General features: G+C 44.4%; 1 protein-coding gene across 2 annotated transcripts in view; it reads right to left on the bottom strand.

Annotated features, from left to right (window-relative positions):
- ADAMTS19 (ADAM metallopeptidase with thrombospondin type 1 motif 19) overlaps nt 1-21,227 on the bottom strand; it is a 245,169-nt gene extending 223,942 nt beyond the window's left edge. For both annotated transcript variants that reach the window (XM_066603164.1, XM_066603165.1), the window contains exons 1-2: nt 20,831-21,227; nt 13,936-14,573 (exon numbers count right to left, since the gene is read on the bottom strand). In XM_066603164.1, the coding sequence (XP_066459261.1) occupies nt 13,936-14,573; nt 20,831-20,918 (726 nt within the window). In that variant the 5' untranslated portion in view covers nt 20,919-21,227. The remainder of the gene's footprint in view (nt 1-13,935; nt 14,574-20,830) is intronic.
- Nucleotides 21,228-21,556: the final 329 nt, after the last annotated feature.

The following is a 21,556-nucleotide window of genomic DNA, read 5'->3' as shown; positions in this document are numbered from 1 at the left end:
GTCCCTGTGGACCCACAGCATGGGTGGCTCCCTGGAACCCACCGGCAGTACATAAATATATCTCATTGCAGTGCCCATCACAGCTGAGGTAATGTCATGTTTAATGCAGGTGGGCTTCGGCCCACACTGCATGCCCCAGTCAGACTGGGGTTCTTTAGAAGTGGACACATGCAGTTACAACTCCATTTGGACCGACAGCATGGGTGGGTGCCAGGAAGCCACCGGCGGTACATAAATATATCCCATAGCATTGCCCATCACAGCTGAGGTAATGTCATGTTTAATGCAGGTGGGCTTCGGCCCACACTGCATGCCCCAGTCAGACTGGGGTTCTTTAGAAGTGGACACATGCAGTTACAACTCCGTGTGGACCGACAGCATGGGTGGGTGCCAGGAAGCCACCGGCGGTACATAAATATATCCCATTGCATTGCCCATCACAGCTGAGGTAATGTCATGTTTAATGCAGGTGGGCTTCGGCCCACACTGCATGCCCCAGTCAGACTGGGGTTCTTTAGAAGTGGACACATGCAGTTACAACTCCATGTGGACCGACAGCATGGGTGGGTGCCAGGAAGCCACCGGCGGTACATAAATATATCCCATTGCATTGCCCATCACAGCTGAGGTAATGTCATGTTTAATGCAGGTGGGCTTCGGCCCACACTGCATGCCCCAGTCAGACTGGGGTTCTTTAGAAGTGGACACATGCAGTTACAACTCCGTGTGGACCGACAGCATGGGTGGGTGCCAGGAAGCCACCGGCGGTAGATAAATATATCCCATTGCATTGCCCATCACAGCTGAGGTAATGTCATGTTTAATGCAGGTGGACTTCGGCCCACACTGCATGCCCCAGTCAGACTGGGGTTTTTTAGAAGTGGACACATGCAGTTACAACTCCGTGTGGACTGACAGCATGGGTGGCTCCCTGGAACCCACCGGCGGTACAGAAATATATCCCATTGCAGTGCCCAGCACAGCTGATGTAACGTCAGCTTTAAATCAGGTGGGCAAAAAATTAATTGGATTACACTGTAGGCGAGGGCCCCCCAAAATTGGTGTACCAACAGTACTAATGTACGTCAGAAAAATTGCCCATGCCCAACCAAGAGGGCAGGTGAAACCCATTAATCGCTTTGGTTAATGTGGCTTAATTTGTAACTAGGCCTAGAGGCAGCCCAGTTAAAATAAAAATTGGTTCACGTGCAAGTTTCAACGCTTTAATGAGCATTGAAACGTATAAAAATTGTTTACAAAAATTATATGACTGAGCCTTGTGGGCCTAAGAAAAATTGCCCGTTCGGCGTGATTACGTCAGATTTCAGGAGGAGGAGCAGGAGGAGGAGGATGAATATTATACACAGATTGATGAAGCTAAAAGGTCCACGTTTTTGATGGTGATAGAGAACAATGCTTCCATCCGCGGGTGCAGCCTACGTATTGTTTAGGTATCGCTGCTGTCCACTGGTGGAGAAGAGAAGTCTGGGGAAATCCAGGCTTTGTTCATCTTGATGAGTGTAAGCCTGTCGGCACTGTCGGTTGACAGGCGGGTACGCTTATCTGTGATGATTCCCCCAGCTGCACTAAACACCCTCTCTGACAAGACGCTAGCCGCAGGACAAGCAAGCACCTCCAGGGCATACAGCGCGAGTTCAGGCCACGTGTCCAGCTTCAACACCCAGTAGTTGTAGGGGGCAGAGGCGTCACGGAGGACGGTCGTGTGATCGGCTACGTACTCCCTCACCATCCTTTTACAGTGCTCCCGCCGACTCAGCCTTGACTGGGGAGCGGTGACACAGTCTTGCTGGGGAGCCAGAAAGCTGTCAAAGGCCTTAGAGAGTGTTCCCCTGCCTGTGCTGCACATGCTGCCTGATCTCCGCGCCTCCCCTGCTACCTGGCCCTCGGAACTGCGCCTTCGGCCACTAGCGCTGACGGATAGGAATTTTACCATCAGTTTGTCCGCCAGGGTCCTGTGGTATAGCATCACTCTCGAACCCCTTTCCTCTTCGGGTATGAGAGTGGAAAGGTTCTCCTTATACCGTGGGTCGAGCAGTGTGTACACCCAGTAATCCGTAGTGGCCAGAATGCGTGTAACGTGAGGGTCAAGAGAAAGGCATCCTAACATGAAGTCAGCCATGTGTGCCAGGGTACCTGTACGCAACACATGGCTGTCCTCACTAGGAAGATCACTTTCAGGATCCTCCTCCTCCTCCTCAGGCCATACACACTGAAAGGATGACAGGCAAGCAGCATGGGTACCCTCAGCAGTGGGCCTAGCTGTCTCTTCTCCCTCCTCCTCATCCTCCTCCCCCTCCTCCTCCTCCTCAACGCGCTGAGATATAGACAGGAGGGTGCTCTGACTATCCAGCGACATACTGTCTTCCCCCGCCTCTGTTTCAGAGCGCAAAGCGTCTGCCTTTATGCTTTGCAGGGAACTTCTCAAGAGGCATAGCAGAGGAATGGTGACGCTAATGATTGCAGCATCGCCGCTCACCATCTGGGTTGACTCATCAAAGTTTCCAAGGACCTGGCAGATGTCTGCCAACCAGGCCCACTCTTCTGTAAAGAATTGAGGAGGCTGACTCCCACTGCGCCGCCCATGTTGGAGTTGGTATTCCACTATAGCTCTATGCTGCTCATAGAGCCTGGCCAACATGTGGAACATAGAGTTCCACCGTGTGGGCACGTCGCACAACAGTCGGTACACTGGCAGATGAAACCGATGTTGCAGGGTGCGCAGGGTGGCAGCGTCCGTGTGGGACTTGCGGAAATGTTCGCAGAGCCGGCGCATCTTTCCGAGCAGGTCTGACAAGCGTGGGTAGCTTTTCAGAAAGCGCTGAACCACCAAATTAAAATCGTGGGCCAGGCATGGCACGTGCGTGAGGCTGCCGAGCTGCAGAGCCGCCACCAGGTTATGGCCGTTGTCACACACGACCATGCCCGGTTGGAGGCTCAGAGGCGCAAGCCAGCGGTCGGTCTGCTCTGTCAGACCTTGCAGCAGTTCGTGGGCCGTGTGCCTCTTCTCTCCTAAGCTGAGTAGTTTCAGCACAGCCTGCTGACGCTTGCCCACCGCTGTGCTGCCGTGCCGCGCGACACCGACTGCTGGCGACGTGCTGCTGCTGACACATCTTGACTGCGAGACAGAGGTTGCGTAGGAGGAGGAGGAGGAGGGTGGTTTAGTGGAGGAAGCATACACCGCCGCAGATACCACCACCGAGCTGGGGCCCGCAATTCTAGGGGTGGGTAGGACATGAGCGGTCCCAGGCTCTGACTCTGTCCCAGCCTCCACTAAATTCACCCAATGTGCCGTCAGGGAGATATAGTGGCCCTGCCCGCCTGTGCTTGTCCATGTGTCCGTTGTTAAGTGGACCTTGGCAGTAACCGCGTTGGTGAGGGCGCGTACAATGTTGCAGGAGACGTGGTCATGCAGGGCTGGGACGGCACATCGGGAAAAGTAGTGGCAACTGGGAACTGAGTAGCGCGGGGCCGCCGCCGCCATCATACCTTTGAAAGCCTCCGTTTCCACAACCCTATACGGCAGCATCTCCAGGCTGATAAATTTGGCTATGTGCACGTTTAACGCTTGAGCGTGCGGGTGCGTGGCGGCGTACTTGCGCTTGCGCTCCAACATGTGCGCTAACGACGGCTGGACGGTGCGCTGAGAGACATTGGTGGATGGGGCCGAGCTCAGCGGAGTTGAGGGTGTGGGTGCAGGCCAGGAGATGGTAGTGCCTGTGTCCTGAGAGGGGGCTGGATCTCAGTGGCAGGTTGGGGCACAGGGGGAGAGGCAGCGGTGCAAACCAGAGGCGGTGAACGGCCTTCGTCCCACCTTGTGGGGTGCTTGGCCATCATATGTCTGCGCATGCTGGTGGTGGTGGCTCCCCGGCTGATCTTGGCGCGACAAAGGTTGCACACCACTGTTCGTCGGTCATCTGCACTCTCAGTGAAAAACTGCCAGACCTTTGAGCACCTCGGCCTCTGCAGGGTGGCTTTGGGAAACAGTTGGTGGATTATTCGGTCTGGCCCTGCCTCTACCCCTGCCACCGCACTGCCTCTTCCAACCTGCCCTGCTGCTGCATTTGCCTCCCCCTCTGAAGACCTGTCCTCAGAAGGCGTAGCAAACCAGGTGGGGTCAGTCACCTCATCGTCCTGCTGCTCTTCCTCCGAATCCTCTGTGCGCTCCTCCCTCGGACTTACTCCAATTACTACTACCTGAGTGACAGACAACTGTGTCTCATCGTCATCGTCCTCCTCACCCTCTGAAAGCTCTTGAGACAGTTGCCGGAAGTCCCCAGCCTCATCCCCTGGACCCCGGGAACTTTCCAAAGGTTGGGCATCGGTCACGACAAACTCCTCCAGTGGGAGAGGATTCGGAACCATTGCTGCCCATTCTCGGCAGGGGCCCAAGAACAGTTCCTGGGAGTCTGCCTGCTCCTCAGAATGTGTCATTGTAATGGAGTGAGGAGGCTGGGAGGAAGGAGGAGCAGCAGCCAGAGGATTCAGAGTTGCAGCAGTGGACGGCACAGAATTCTGGGTGGTCGATAGATTGCTGGATGCACTTTCTGCCATCCACGACAGGACCTGCTCACACTGCTCATTTTCTAATAAAGGTCTACCGCATGGACCCATTAATTGTGAGATGAATGTGGGGACGCCAGAAACGTGCCTCTCTCCTAATCCCGCAGCAGTCGGCTGCGATACACCTGGATTAGGAGCTCGGCCTGTGCCCACACCCTGACTTGGGCCTCCGCGTCCTCGCCCGCGTCCACGTCCTCTAGGCCTACCCCTACCCCTCAGCATGCTGTATTACCAGTAGTGCAGAAACAGAACGCTGTAATTAAATGTGCCGCTTATTGGCCTGTGGTTGGAGGCTGACTTCGCTTACGGAACGCACAGCAGAGGCAGGAAAGAATTTTGCGCAAGCCTGCTGTAACACTTAGCTGGCTGCGTATGAATTAGGACAACTACCCCCAGCAGAGACGCAGTACAGTCAGGACGGTCACAGGCAGCCCAAATAGATTTTTTTTCCAAAATTTTTTGGGAAAAGCCCACTGCGTATATAGACTGGATATGTCTTTCACTGTCCCTGCCTCACCACCACTACTGGCCGTGGACTATGTAAAATTACTGCAGACTGTTTCACTCTGGATAGGATGACAGCGGTGATGTAAGAGGCAACGCAGAGGCAGGAAAGAATTTTGCACAAGCCTGCTGTAACACTTAGCTGGCTGCGTATGAGTTAGGACAACTACCCCCAGCAGAGACGCAGTACAGTCAGGATGGTCACAGGCAGCCCAAATAGATTTTTTTTTCCCAAATGTTTTTGGAAAAGCCCACTGCGCATATAGACTGGATATGTCTTTCACTGTCCCTGCCTCACCACCACTACTGGCCGTGGACTATGTAAAATTACTGCAGACTGTTTCACTCTGGACAGGATGACAGCGGTGATGTAAGAGGCAACGCAGAGGCAGGAAAGAATTTTGCGCAAGCCTGCTGTAACACTTAGATGGCTGCGTATGAATTAGGACAACTACCCCCAGCAGAGACGCAGTACAGTCAGGATGGTCACAGGCAGCCCAAATAGATTTTTTTCCCCAAATTTTTTTGGAAAAGCCCACTGCGTATATAGACTGGATATGTCTTTCACTGTCCCTGCCTCACCACCACTACTGGCCGTGGACTATGTAAGATTACTGCAGGACGCAATGCTCTGGACGCAATGCTCTGCACGGCCGATATACAAAAAAAAAAAAAATGTGCAACACTGCAAAAAGCAGCCTCAACAGTACTGCACACGGTCAGATGTGGCCCTAAGAAGGACCGTTGGGGTTCTTGAAGCCTAAAATCACTCCTAACGCTCTCCCTATAGCAGCTCCGGCACCAGCAGCACTTTCCCTGATCTCTGTCAGAATGCATCTGTGGCGAGCCGCGGGAGGGGCCGATTTATATACTCGGGTGACACCTGATCTCGCCAGCCACTCACTGCAGGGGGGTGGTATAGGGCTTGAACGTCGCAGGGGGAAGTTGTAATGCCTTCCCTGTCTTTCTATTGGCCAGAAAAGCGCGCTAACGTCTCAGAGATGAAAGTGAAAGTAACTCGAACATCGCGTGGTACTCGCCTCTAGTAACGAGCATCTCGAACACGCTAATACTCGAACGAGTATCAAGCTCGGACGAGTACGTTCGCTCATCTCTAGTTATCACACATATATGGAGTCTAATTGGGCTTGCTGCCACATTAATACACAGCAGAACTATAAAGGCAGTTGGAAGGTCCCAGTGCTTATCTTACATTATGGCCAAACAACTTATGAACTTAGGAAGTTACAGTACTGTATGTCTAGAAGGCTAATATCCAAAAATGAATAACTTTTCTGTTACTTTTTGACCTCATTCACATGTTCATGATTTGATGAGGATTTCTGCACAATATTATGCCAATATCCTCATCAAATCTGCTAATAATTTGCTTCCAATGCATGGGCATTAGGCTTTTGCAAACCCAGTATGTCCACCTTGGATTTTTGCTATGAATCCTCTAGTAAATACAAGTAAATTATGTCAACTAGCTGTTAATCTTGTGTTGGGAGGGTATAGTCAGATGTGGCAGCCTTCTAGCAAAGTACATCTGAGGGTTTCATAGTATAGGCGTATGCGTTAATACGCTCGCCGCTATGGAGCGTAATTGTGCATGAACAAGGTAAAAATATCTTTTTTCCTTTCAAACTCCCTGATATTGTGAGCGGGAAGACAGGGCAGGACCTATCTTTCCTGCGCAAAGTATTAACCATGTGAGAGAAAGATGGGGCAAGTCCTATCTATTCTTGCCCATATTATTAACGCATGACAATCTCGCTAGCGAAAATAAAACCATTGAAATCAATGGTCTCAATACGTCCGTTAAGCAGCTGTGATTTTCATGGCCGCATAATGGGACAAAATCATGCCCATGTGTTTAAGCCCAGAAGTTTGTTTCTGAAGTTTGTGCATGGCTTTCTGCAAGACCCATTCTGATAAATGGGACAGTCACAGAAATTTCAGCTCTGAATTTGCTGCATAGGAATATATACCCTAATTGAGCGAACCCACAAGTTATTCAGAAGGACGCCTTCTCATGAGCGTATAGGCAAAGAGGCCCCTGAATTATACACTTTTGCGCACATTTTTGCGTGTATTATTGCACTCTTTGCACTCACAGGGCCAGTTCACAAGGGTGTGGGACACCCACCTGCCATGATTTTAAAGGCTATTTAGTCTAATAGGTTTCACGTGTGTTATTTTTTTAGTGAAATTGCACAGTGTATTGCGTATTGGCGAACATATTGAGTGTGCAATTGCGCCCCTCCCATAGACTTCTATGGGGATCTATGGTGTGCAAATGCACACAAAAGTAGAGCACGCACAAAAAAGACTATTAAGAATGAACCCATTGAAATCAAAGAGTTCTATTCTCTGCACATTGCGCAAATACGTTTGTGTGAAGGAGTCATAATAATTCCTTTGTGATCCTTTAGGGCTCCATCATACAGCTATATTTGCACACAAGAAATTTGCGTGCACAAAACACGGAGAATAGAACCCATTGCTTTCAGTGGGTTCATCCACATTTCCATTTTTGGGCCTCCATTTCTCACATGGGCAAATAGAGCATACTGTATTTTGTGCGCATTTGCGACACCAAAGGGGGGTGCGCCAATATACGCATAATATGCAAGGGGATGAGCGCCAAACAGCACAAAAACGCAGAGAAAGAACACATCTGGACCTCATTAAGCTAAATAGCCTTTTAAATTTGGTGAGTGGTATGTTGCCCACGCATATGAACAGGCCCTGTGTGTGCAAAAAATGCAATGTGCAGATACGCGTGCAAATCAACCTAGTTTATAGCACAAATCTATCCTCAGTCTATTATTTAAAGGGTAGTCTCAAAATACAAGTAGTCTCATATAAAGGCAAAAGCCCTCACTGACTCACTGAGTCGTCACTAAGTCTCTAACTTCCCGCTGTCGCACAAACGTGAAATCTGGCACAACCATTCTTTAGGTCCTAAATATAAAAATAAAGGGATTACAACTTGATTATTCAATGCTAACAGCAAAAGTATTGGCACCCATATGTTATGTACCTAATCTAATTCTCTAACTTCCCGCTGTCGTACAAACATGAAATTTGACACGACCATTCTTTAGATCCTAAACAGGAAAAGTAAAGGGGTCACAACTTGATTATTCAATGCTAAGTACAAAAGTAAGTGACCCCCTATATAATGTGCCAAATCTAATTCTATAACTTCCCGATGCCGTACAAACATGAAATTTAGCATGACCATTTAAATCCTGCACTGAGCAGGGGGTTGGACCAGATGACCATGGAGGTTCTTTCCAACTCTACCATTCTATGATTCCATGACCATTCTTTAGGTCCCAAATAGGAAAAGTAAAGGGGTCACAACTTGATTATTCAATTTCACTGCAAAAGTAAGTGACCCCCTATGTAATGTAACTAATAACACATCTGTACCGCACAAACATGAAATTTGTCACAACCATTCTTTAAGTCGTAAATAGGAAAAGTAAAGGGGTCGCAACTTGCTTATTCAATTTTAAGCACAAAAGTAAATGACCCCCTATGTAATGTAGCTAATAACACACATCTGTTCCACACAAACTTGAAATTTACCATGACCATTCTTTACGTCCTAAATAGGAAAAGTAAAGGAGTCGCAACTTGATTAATCAATTCTAAGCACCAAAGTAAGTGACCCCCTATGTAATGTAACTAATAACACACATCTGTACTGCACAAATGTGAAATTTGAAATGACCGTTCTTTACGTTCTAAATAGGAAAAGTAAAGGGGTCGCAACTTCCATATTCAATACTGAGCGTGAAAAACTGTGCAAAAATCCCGTGATACGTGAGATGGTTCTTTACTCAGAAACCATAAAGCCTAGAGAAATGATTTGTATACTGAGGAGAATCTACCTCACCTCTATGTGTATATACTGAGGAGAATCTAACTGACCTCTGTGTGTATATTCTGAGGAGAATATAACTGACCTCTGTGTGTATATACTGAGGAGAATCTACCTCACCTCTGTGTGTATATACTGAGGAGACTATAACTGACCTCTGTGTGTATATACTGAGGAGAATCTACCTCACCTCTGTGTGTATATACTGAGGAGAATATAACTGACCTCTATGTGCATATACTGAAAGGCTTTAAAGTACATAAGGAAGAGGCCATGGACTGCAGGGATGGAGCATGCCTTTAAGGCTAAAAAGGGGCTGCAACCTCCAGTTTGGGGTTAAATTTGAATAACAAGGGGTGTTATTTTTAAGGGTAAAAAGTGAGGAGAGTGGGAGGGGTGGCACATTCTGCAGAGGGACATTGGTACATGCAGTCTGAGGAGAATCTAACACTCCACTATGTGTATACATGGATCCTCTGAAGTAACCAGGACTTCATAAAATTTACGGTGAAAACAACAAGTAAACACCTGTACCAAATTAACGCGGGTAAAGCTGGGCATATCAGCTAGTTATAGTATAAAACTGTCATTGTGGAGGGTTAGACTGTTTGGATCCCAAACTCATCCCTGGAGAACAGCCAGCTGAAAATGTACAGTGGCTCTCCACAGAAATGAATGAAAGTTACAAAAAGAGTGCTGTTCTCCATAGTCCGTTTTATGGAATATTTGAAATTACATGAAACTTTAAAAAATAAATTAAAAAAAAATTATATATATATATATATATATATATATATATATATATATATATATAAACAGCTGGCCATGCAATAAAATAACAAAAGAAACTATGTTCACCTCTCTTTCCCCCCCTGGGAAACAGTACAATCAGAGGCTGCAGTGTCTTTGTTCCGAACTCTTAGCATCATGGCTCCCAGGATGTGATTACTGAGTTTGGAGAACGAGTGGTGATGCTGCGGTCTCTGATTGGCTGCAGTGATCACCTGACTTCCACTGGTAGTACAGACTAGAAAAGTCATGGGACTACACTGTTTCCCAGGGGAAGAAGAGAGGTAAGCATAGTTTCTTTTGCTCTTTTATTGCATGGCCTGTGGGTTAAAATGCTTTTCTGTCTGTTTTTTAAGTTGGACAACCCCTTTAATGAGCAGAAACCCCGCTTAATTTGAAAACCTCTGTGTAAAAAGTTGAGTTACAATTTCATCTCATTTTATACTCTTGTGATAATAGACCACACTAGGCTCAAGATTCTTAGAAAATCACAGTGATTCCCATTTTGGAGAATTAGGGCTTCCACAGACAAACATATGTGCAAATACGCTCGCCGCAACAGGACGTATTTGCGCATGTACAAGATTTTGAGATGGCACTAATCTGGCTGATACACACGTGCCAATGCATATTACTGTAATTTTTGCACTCAAAATGCCAGTTGACATGCATGTGATACTCTCTTTCCATGGAACTGAATGGCTATTTAAAGCCAAATAAGACTCCAGCTGAATCACTGGTAGCCATGGCAGGGGTTACCCATGACGGTCCCTGTATGAATAGACTGCATGCATGCCGCTGCTCTACTCATTTTAATAGCATTGCCGGTCCATTCATGTGAGGCCTGACGGGACTCTCAGGAGCAGTGGGAGTCCCAGTGGGCCAATCCTCACCAATCATAAAGTTATCCCCTATTCCGTGGTTAGGAGATAACTTTACATCTTGGTATTACCCCTGGTTTAAGTACTCGCTATACAATAATTTGAATGTCTTCAAGCTGTCAGTTTGCCATATGGCATCAACTGCTCAAAACCTGTCTGAAGTTGAAGGTTGCCCATAACCAGTCTTGATATTATGAAGTAGGTAGGTCAAGACTAATTCATAAATACAATTTTAGAACTGTACTCATTGGGGTTTGAACTTTGGACTTTTCGCTCATGCTTTGCAGACTTCATATTCATGCTGTCTGAACTCTTGTCTTGTCTAGCCCTGTTCAGCTATCCTCCTATCATCCAGACATTACTTAAAGGGGTTGTCCCGCGCCGAAACGGGTTTTTTTTTTCTCAATAGCCCCCCCATTCGGCGCGAGACAAACCCGATGCATGTGTTGAAAAAAAAAAACGGATAGTACTTACCCGAATCCCCACGCTCCGGTGACTTCTTACTTACCTTGCGAAGATGGCCGCCGGGATCTTCACCCTCGGTGGACCGCAGGTCTTCTGTGCGGTCCATTGCCGATTCCAGCCTCCTGATTGGCTGGAATCGGCACACGTGACGGGGCGGAGCTACGAGGAGCAGCTCTCCAGCACGAGCAGCCCCATTCAACACGGAGGAGACCGGACTGCGCAAGCGCGTCTAATCTGGCGATTAGACGCTGAAAATTAGACGCCACCATGGAGACGAGGACGCTAGCAACAGAACAGGTAAGTGAATAACTTCTGTATGGCTCATAATTAATGCACAATGTACTTTACAAAGTGCATTAATATGGCCATACAGAAGTGTATACCCCAACTTTGTTTCGCGGGACAACCCCTTTAATTACATCACCTGTTCTATGGCCAATCACAGTGCGCACTGGACTATTTTTTCCTGCTACTGTATGCCTGGTTATTTCGTCTGTACCCTTGTTATTTCATTACTTAAGTTCTAGCACTCATATACTTATGACTTTGTGCACAGAGCCTGGGTGAGTTATTTCTGGAACTCAGAACCCTGACTCCTAGATGTTGGGCTTAATGTGTGCAGTGAGTTATGGACCTGGGTACATTTCCATCCTCCCCTTCCAAGTTGAAGTTTGAATCTGGTATCCCTGTATCCTGTATCTTGAGTCTTATTCCTTGGGCCTGGATTTAGACTTGCATCTTGAACCTTGTCCCTAACCCTGGAAGCCTATGCCTGGTGTCCTGGATGTGTACTATCATAAAGTCATAGAATAGTAGAGCTGGAAGGGACCTCCATGGTCATCTGGTCCAATCCCCTGCTCACTGCAGGATTCACTAAATCATCCCAGACAGATATTTGTCCAGCTTTTGTTTGAACACTTCCATTGAAGGAGAACTCACCACCTCCCGTGGTAACCAGTTCCACTCATTGATCACCCTCTATGCTATGCTGCAACTTTGGTTCTGCTATTCCATGCTGCAGGTGTGGCTCTGTTATTCCATATTGAGTTACTCCATCATGTCTTGTACTACAAAACTTTACCTGATGTATTTTTATATTTCAATTCAGTTTTATTGTTACTGTTGTGACTTATTTTTATAATAAATCGGACTGCAGTGGAAGTTTTGTTGTTTCCCTAGTGTGTTAGACTCCTAACCCGCACCATTACAAAAGCATAAAATAGTAATTAACTTTAGGAATGGTAAAACCTTAAATAGCCAGTACTACTTTTTCAACAAACTTGTGATAATATTCAATGTATCAACTTTACTTCATTCTAAATTGCTGTCCACTGCCAGTTGTCAAATTATGCCAGTCTTTAATAACGGAAATAAGAGGGACAGAAGAAAAGACTCACGCAAACATCCTGCTACAGCTAGTGGGGAGTAATTTACTGTCCTACAAATGGAATCACATCTACACTGTTTAGTACCTCTCTAGTGTACTTTTTGATGCTTTTATTTGTGTGTGTGCTACAGAGTCAAACAGCAGAATCTGCAGTTTTCTCCATGTGCAGTGTGTAGAAGATAGCATAACAGCAGGCTGCTCCTACCAACTCCAAGAAAATGAAAATTAGAAATGCAGATTGCAGATGGGAAAACTGGTGAAAGGTGCAGGAAAAACTCATACAATGGTCAGAAATAGTGTTATGCCTCATACACTAATGGCAGTTTATTCTGAAAAATCACCTGAAAGTGTAGGTACGCTATAAAGGAGTTTTCCAAGATGAATGATTTTTTTTTTAAAGCTACCCATGTTAAAAAATAATTTAAAAAAAATATCCCAGATTCCTGTAGCCCCAGTACTCCCTCTCTATCCATTCCTGCGGGTCAGTTCACAAGCTGCACAGTCAGCCTATGAATGGAATGAAACATGATGCTGCAGCCAATCTCAGACTTCATTGGTTCATTGCCCCCATATACAGCTATAATTTGCTGGCTGCACCTCTCATTTGTTTACATAGGGGAGATGTGCAGCCAATAAGCGAGCATTTTCATGCAATCAATTGCCGAACAAGTTTTTACTCAATCATCAGCTGATGGTAGACATTTTTACATGGCTCAATGATCGAAAGAACAAATGTTTGGCTGATTTTGAGGCCATGTAAAAAGGAGATTGTCATTTTGGCTTTTCATGGTCAAGGTAGGAAAACTTGGCTGCTCTGTTCCGACCACCCATTGAAAAGAGTTGAGTGCTTAGTGCAGCACGGTTTCTGTAGTTCTCATTAAAGTGAATGACAGCTACTGAAACAGTGTAGCACCAAACAGCCCCGGGGATACTATTGATAGTTTGCTGTCATCTGTAGTCAGGAGAGAGAAGTGCCCCTAGCCAAAGCTGGACCAGCCATGATGGATAATGCAGGTGCCCATCCGCTGTCTTTGGCTTAAGAAAACAAATCTTTGGTTGTGCCCTCCAAGGCCCTTCTTTCAAATGCCATAAAAACACTAATATAAAGTCAAGTTAACTTTCTTCCATGGGTAGGACAAGCTCTTTTGATGCCCAAGGCAGGGGTATTAGAATGTGCCCTCCACCTTCAATGTATAGTGTTATAGTTGTTGAATATAAGATAATTCAACCCACAGCTATTAGCCCTAATGCACCTGGGACCATGAGTGTTTAGAACTGTTGGGCAATACATGAATTGATTAAAGTCCATTTGAAAGCTTCTTGAGATTTAGGCACTCAGTCAACCTCAATGCACATTTCGCCCATTATTTGTTAAATATTTTACATTCAATTTAGCTGACAAATGTTACTTTTACATATATGTTTTAACTTACCAATCCTCCACATGCACTGAAGGAAGCAAATGATCCCTGATGTCCAAGAACATTGCCACTATAATAGCAATCTCTATCTGTATTCCCAGTATTCAAGGATTCCTTCTTGTCTCTCTTCCTCTCTTCAACCACAAAGCCTGGAGACAGAAAACGGTTATCCTTCTTCAGCAAGAGATACAGGTCTTTCCCAAAGGCAGAAATCTTCACTTTCATCTTTCCACTACTATCTACTGATTGGCCCGTAGAGCTGTTATAATTTCCAAAATGAGATGTCGAAGCGTGTGAAGATATATTGGGATTAGATGTATTTACTGATTTTGTCTCGGACAACCAAGGAATTGGAGCAAAATGGTAAAGCTCATGAGACTCGTGTTCTTCATAATGCTCCTCATCCTGATCTATTTGTCGTTGAGAATGTCTTGGGGTAGATGAAATAGAGGATACAGAGCGAACTTCTCTTGAACTAACAGCAGCCTGAGTATTTGGTGAAGGAAGGTCCTCATTGCTATGGTTTCTGTAGGCATCTTGAGCACCTGACTCCAAAATGGACCTTCCATCTTGTCCTCTTTCCTGTGGGCCCCATAGAGATGGAATTATAACTTCCCATTCTTCATCCCATTGGGGGGATGAAATAAGACCTTAAAAATATAATGTCAAGGCAGAAGATTATTTGAAAGACAGTTTGTTGAAAGACTTTGGGGTAGATTTACTAATACTGTATACTAGTTAGATAGTGTAAACTTAGAAGAGAGTCTTAAAATGTGCCAGATTTATCATAGTGACATATTCTGGATAATAAATCTAGTAGACAGTGTAGTCTAATTTCCTGACACCTATTAGTTGGCTTAGTTTACGGCAAAAATTGTATCAAAATTTTTGTGCAAATTTTGCACAATTTTGGCTGTATTTGGTTACACCAACTTTTTATAATGCGACACCCCTCTGCGCTAAACACAGAGAATAGAATCTATGAACCTATTTGTTCTCATAAGCACAGTTTGAACGCATTTTCTCGTGTGTGCAGGAAAAAAATAGGACCTGCTTTATCTTCCTGCGTTTGCACAGCAATGGCTCCATAAAAGTCTATGGGAGGTGTGCAAATACGCAAGGGGAAGGGTGAAACAATGCGCAAAATACAGGAGAAAAGACAGCTGGACCTTATTAGGCTTTAATACCCAATCAATTCCACAGAAAGGGAGTGAACTGGCCCTATGAACGCAAATATTACAGTAATGTGTGCCAACACCCATGCAACAGACTGATAACTTGGCTCTTCAAACATCGTTTCTGCGCAAATATGCGTACTTGCACATACGCTCGTGAGACGCCGCTCTTACCCTAAGGATTTGTTGCAATGTGTATAAAAAAGCTATTTCCCTTGAGTCCAGGCTGTTTAGCTCCCATAGGATTGTCCGCATTCATGTACTGTAGATATAGTAAACCCTTAGCTGTGAGAAGAATTACTTCTCCGGATGACAAGAAATTTATGAATAAATTGACAACTGAGTGTTACTATTCTCTTTGTCAAAGGGGTGTGTCCCTACACAGTCTGATCCTGTCAGCATTGCTGAGATAGTGTCTGATAACATAGGGACACCTCCCCAACTTGTAACACCCAGCTGTCAATGTATTCATCACTTTCTAGGAGAACTAATAGAGGAATGTCACAATGCAGAGTTCTAAGAAAAGATGCTTCACAACTGTTATATTATGGAAAATACCAGTACAGATGGGGCAGACGTAAACGATTTTCAGTGTGCCACAGCACAGTTTGTTTAACGTACCAAACGCTTGTTCGTCGCCTTGTGCTATTTCCGTAGCCCATAGTCTTGTATTGACTGCCGAGTTATGCAAATAGTGTAAGTTCACTACAACAGCTGCACAGCACGCTCCGCCAGTCAACACAGAGAGTGATACATCTGTATTTACTACAACCGTTGCTAAATAAATATATGTTATGTGTTATTACCACTGGAAGTATAGTTATATAGCTCCACATAGACGTAAAAGGTCAAATACTAGGGCATTTAATAGTACATAATACAACTTGTACCCCAAACTTCATGTTCAGACCTTCAAAAAGACTCCATACTGTAATAATAATGAACTGGATTTTTAGGACCTATTTACACTGTGTGGATAAGAACCGCAGTACAGCATGTTCAAATGTTTCTGGTGTTTTTGAGGTACTTCTCTTCAGGAAGGCATACCGCATTCCCTAAAGAAACCCCTCTGTACGCCGCCTGATAACATGCTCCCTGACCTACTGACTGCAATCCCTGCTAGCCATCATAAACCGCTCCTGCAGTCATACTGTTTCTGCCATCGCACGGCTAAATGTCTGACCATTGTCTATGTGTATAACATCGCTCACTCTTCCACCTCCACTCTTCCACTCTTCCACTCTTCCACCATACCGCGCACATCTCCAGCACTTTACCTTCTGTATACCCCCATTACTTGTAGTATGTAAGCTCGTTGGAGCAGGCCCCTCACCCCTATTGTTTCCATCAACTGATTACTATGTAACCGTGGTTCTGTAATGTTTGTACTTTTTGTTTTTCTGTATTCCCCCTGTCTATGTAAGCGCTGCGGAATATGTTGGCGCTATACAAATAAAGATTATTATTATTATTACTTCTCCAACTTCTCACTTCTAAGTGGGAAAAATATGGCATACAAAAAGATGAACTAAAACAATTTCTGTTGCAAGAAAAAACAAATGAATTTGTTGAAATTACCTGGATTTCGGCATTAGTTAATAATAAATTGTGGGCTGAATATTTGTTATCAAAGTCACAATTATAGACAAATACAATCTAACTAAAAGCCTTGGGCGGGTGAGGATGGAGTGCATATCCAGAATAGGAGCTGCCGCACCTCCAAATGGTCAATGTTAAGGGAATCAGAAAGCACATCCAAAGTGGAATAAGTGTATGTAGGTGCTTGTTACTATTTAAAGTTTGCTTTCAGACATTTTAAATAGTAACGTGCACATATATACATTTATTCCACTTTGGATGTGCTATCTGATTCCCTTTACATTGAACATTTGGTGGTGCGCCTGCTCCTATTTTGGATGTGCACTCCACTCCTATCTGTTTAAGGCTTCTTTATGAGCCTTGATGCTACATGCCCTAGTTCATTTGGAAGCCATAGGCCTAAAAAAAAGAGTGAGTCTGAGTATTAGGGCCAAGTCTTATGAGGTCACCTTATCAGATGGGCTTTCACAATTTGATCAAAATATTTGTGAAAAACCTCAGTTATATACGTAATATATTTAGTAACAATGTAGTTCATATTCATTTATTCAGTGTTGGCATATTTCTTGGTGCTTTTAATGTGCAGCAGAAAGAAATAGATGCCTTCAGCCATGACCAGCAACCATAACACTTCCAGAGGAGCTAATTGGCAAAATCTGTAAAAATGTTTTTTCAAGATGCTTTGGCCAATAAATAAACATGCACAAAGCCTGGTTATTGACAAATCTGTTCTAAAAAATATTGGTTAGTGTGAACCATGCCTCAATGTAAACAATTTTAAGAAGACCTCTGAACATATCTTATAGAGATACAAGAATCTGAAAAGACCTGGGTGTACATCAAACTGTAGTTAGACAAATTCAAATACAGATGGGAAAAAAATCTGGAATGTTGCCACATTGGGCATCTTGTTAAGATCACTGCAAGAGCACAAGGAGTCATCCTATAAGAGGTGAGAAAGAACCCAAGGGTTACAGCAAAAGACCTTCAGAAGACTAAAAATTGCAAAAAACTCTGTTTCTGTGTCTAATTGAAAAACAAACAAACACTGAATAAAAATGGTGTTAATGGAAGGGCACCAAGAAAAAAGACACTATTGTCTAAAACAAAATTGTGGCCCATCTCTAGTTTACCCAAGACCACTTGGACATTCCACAATGCTTCTGAGAAAATGTTCTATAGATAGATGAGATAAAAGTGAAACTTTTTGGCACAAGTGGACAACGCTATATTTGGAGGGGACAGAAGCTGCACACTGACACCAAAACCACATCACAATTGTGGAGCATGGTGGAGGGAGCATCATGGTTTGGGACTGCTTTGCTGACTCAGACCCTGGATGCTTTGTGATCATTGAGGGAACAATTAAAGGGGTTGTCCCGCGGCAGCAAGTGGGGTTATACACTTCTGTATGGCCATATTAATGCACTTTGTAATGTACATTGTGCATTAATTATGAGCCATACAGAAGTTATCAAAAGTTATTCACTTACCTGTTCCGTTGCTGGCGTCCTCGTCTCCATGGTTGCCGTCTAATTTTCGCCGTCTAATGGCCAAATTAGACGCGCTTGCGCAGTCCGGGTCTTCTTCTTTTCTCAATGGGGCTCCGTGTAGCTCTGTGTAGCTCCGCCCCGTCACGTGCCGATTCCAGCCAATCAGGAGGCTGGAATCGGCAATGGACCGCACAGAAGCCCTGCGGTCCACCGAGGGAGAAGATGCCGGCGGCCATCTTCAGCAGGTAAGTAAGAAGTCACCGGAGCGCGGGGATTCAGGTAAGCACTGTCCGGTGTTCTTGTTTAACCCCTGCATCGGGGTTGTCTCGCGCCGAACGGGGGGGGTTGTAAAAAAAAAAAAAACGTTTCGGCGCGGGACAACCCCTTTAAACCCAAGGGCTTCACCAGACAGATATATGTGCAAATATGCTTGTCGCAATGGGACATATTTGCGCATGGTGAAGGTTTGGGGAGGGCAATATAATTAGGCTGTTACATACGTGTCTATGCGTCGTACTGTAATTTTAGCGCTCGCAATGCCAGTTCATATGCACGTGATACTCCCTTTCTGCAGAATTGAATGGGTATTTAAAACCTTATAAGCTGTCTTCTTTCACCTGCATTTTATGCAGTGTCAGACCCTTCCTCTTGTTTTTTTGAACCTGCCATAGACTTCTATGGCAGCTTGCTATGTAAAACACAGAAAGACAGGACAGGTCGTATCTTTTCTCACATGCAGGAATTGTACGCGAGAAACACGCTTATGAGAACAAACCCACTGCAATCAATAGGTTCTATTTGTCACATTTTGTGTTTGTTTAAGCCCTAAGGTGTAGCAAAACATTTTACAGGAGAAGGAAAGGGAAGTAGTCCATGACATCAAACTGAAGAGAAGTTGGGTGATGCAACAAGACAATGACTCAAAGCACACAAATAAATCAACTAAAGAACATCTGGAAAAGAAGTATATTTGTTGTTTTGAGTTGGCTAAGTCAGAGTCCTAACCTTAATCCTATTGAGGTGCTGTGGCTAACATGAAGAGAGCTATGCACACAAGACATCCCAGAAATAATAATGAACTGAAACACATTTGCAGGATGGAATGCTTCAAAGCTTCTCCTCAGCTTTACTGTAAATCTTATAGCTGCAGGAAACATTTGATGAAGGCAATAGCCTCTAAATGGGAATCTACAGGTTATTAAACTCAAGGGTTCACATACTTTTTCTTCCAACACTATGTTTATTTACTTAATATGCTCATTGCTCAATAAAAGACATGGATGGTACAACAGATTGTCTTTGTCTATAATTATGACTTGGATAGCAATCACATCATATTTGATTAGTGATTGATGCAAAAATTCAGGTAATCCCAATGGGCTTATTTATGCACAACTGCTTCATATTCTGGGCCACACACAGATTTGAGAGGGTCCAATAGCAAATTTTGAAATGGACTTCCACTTTTAGTGCTGGTTAACACAATCACAACTCTAACCACATGGGACAGGAGAACTTGGCACTTATTTGCCCCCCTCACCCTGAATTCCATTCTGCGATCCCCTGATTTATACCCTCACCTTTGCTTACTAATGTTGTAGGACATGTGGACTGTGGATCTCTGCATATATTCTCACATAACAGATGCAATCACCTTGCCTGGACCAGCACTCTCTAGGAAACTCAAAGCAGCGGCATGGTCTGCCTCTATATGATGAACGCCCATAATCATGGCACTACTAAGCAGTTAGCCAGAAAATACAATCATGTAAAAGCTGCAATATAAAATGTATCTATATAGAATTTTTGCAGGATCACCCCTGATACATCTTCTCAACTAGCACTTTCAAAATAAATATAGAGAAAAGTATATATTTGTTTAAATATTGTATATAGAAAAGTATTTGTTTATGACAGTAACATCTGTTTTCATTGAAATGTATCTATTTGACTTGGACACTCATCTGAAACTTTAATAATAGTAGCAATTCAGTTTTCATTCAACTTCAAATACTGTGATTTTTCTCACTGACTAACTATCCATTAGCAAGGTGACACACTAGCATCTCTGTGTGTATCCTGTCAGCAGCAAAACCTTCCAATTATCATAATAACCTGCAAATCTGAACATGCACTGAGTAAAATGATTTGATGGTGCAGCATATTGTTCAGACAATATATTTTACACACAATGGATAGAAATAAGGTTCAAGGCAACATTCATCTTAAGAAAGTCACCCTAGAAGAGTTGGTATATATAACCATAGTACAATAAGATGTTTGCTTAGATCTAACAAACCTTATAAAGTTTCATTTTAAAAGCGGTAAGATCAGAGTTAATTGCCAATTTACAGTATATAGTTGGCAGTAGACGGCTTCTGTTCTAGGCTGTTATTTCTGTGCATGACAATGCTACTTTCTGTGCCTGTAGCACCAAGGACTAAGTTTAATTATTAAGGTGAAACGCAGTGTATAAAGACATGGAATGCAATCAGACATCAGAGCAAATGACAGAAGACATGCAGGAGTGATCATATGTCAGGCTTTTCATCTCCAGTTGTCTGTGCATCCCTGATGTAAATGTATCTGGACAAGATGAGACAGAAGATAACATGCACACAACAGAAGCTTTCCACCTACCTGTGCTGATCCTACATGACAGGATACACAAGAACAGATAGACAAGGCAGCAGTTGCAGTGCAGTCCCATCCCTTTTTCTTGCCCCATCCACTTAATGGTCTAAACACATGGAACAGACGCTGAAAGTCTTAAATCTGCCAATGTGTGTTGCTTGCTTCCCCAGCTTTTTTTCCAGCAAAGTTAGTGAATCACTGCCCAGAGAACAACTTTGCCTTTTTTCCACCGTCGTCTGTGTGGATTTATTGAAGGGGGGCAAAAAAGGAAAAATTATAACTTTTGATTCAAGTGTTTCTTCTGTAATGAAAGAGTGAATTTTTAGTGTTATTGGTGTAAATCAGATTCCTTATAAGCACAATCAAGTAAGGGCTTCCTACTAAAGGAACCAACTAGATTGGGAGACAGATGAAAGAAAAGAGTTTTGTGCAGGAAGAGAGAAATATAAAGCAGCTGCAAAGCAGACAAAAGAGGGAAAGAGATCAGATCTCCCTTGCACTCACACACATGCACATGCTGTACTGAATACTGCACAATTATCTATGCCTCACACAGTTATAAGAGCAGCAGGAGGGGAGGAGAAGTAGGGAGAATGCTGGAACTAACTAGGTGGCTATACAAGCTCAGACATTCACAGAGGAGGGGGCTCTCTCTCCTTCCATTGAAATCCCATTGGCTGCAAGCAATGAATTATTAGCATAAATTGCACGTGAAATGGGAGCAGGTAGGAT

Source organism: Eleutherodactylus coqui, chromosome 5 (assembly GCF_035609145.1).
Source record: "Eleutherodactylus coqui strain aEleCoq1 chromosome 5, aEleCoq1.hap1, whole genome shotgun sequence".
NCBI lineage: Eukaryota > Metazoa > Chordata > Amphibia > Anura > Eleutherodactylidae > Eleutherodactylus > Eleutherodactylus coqui.
The sequence above is the reverse complement of the archived record's forward strand: the minus strand, read 5'-3'. Positions and strand labels throughout refer to the sequence as shown.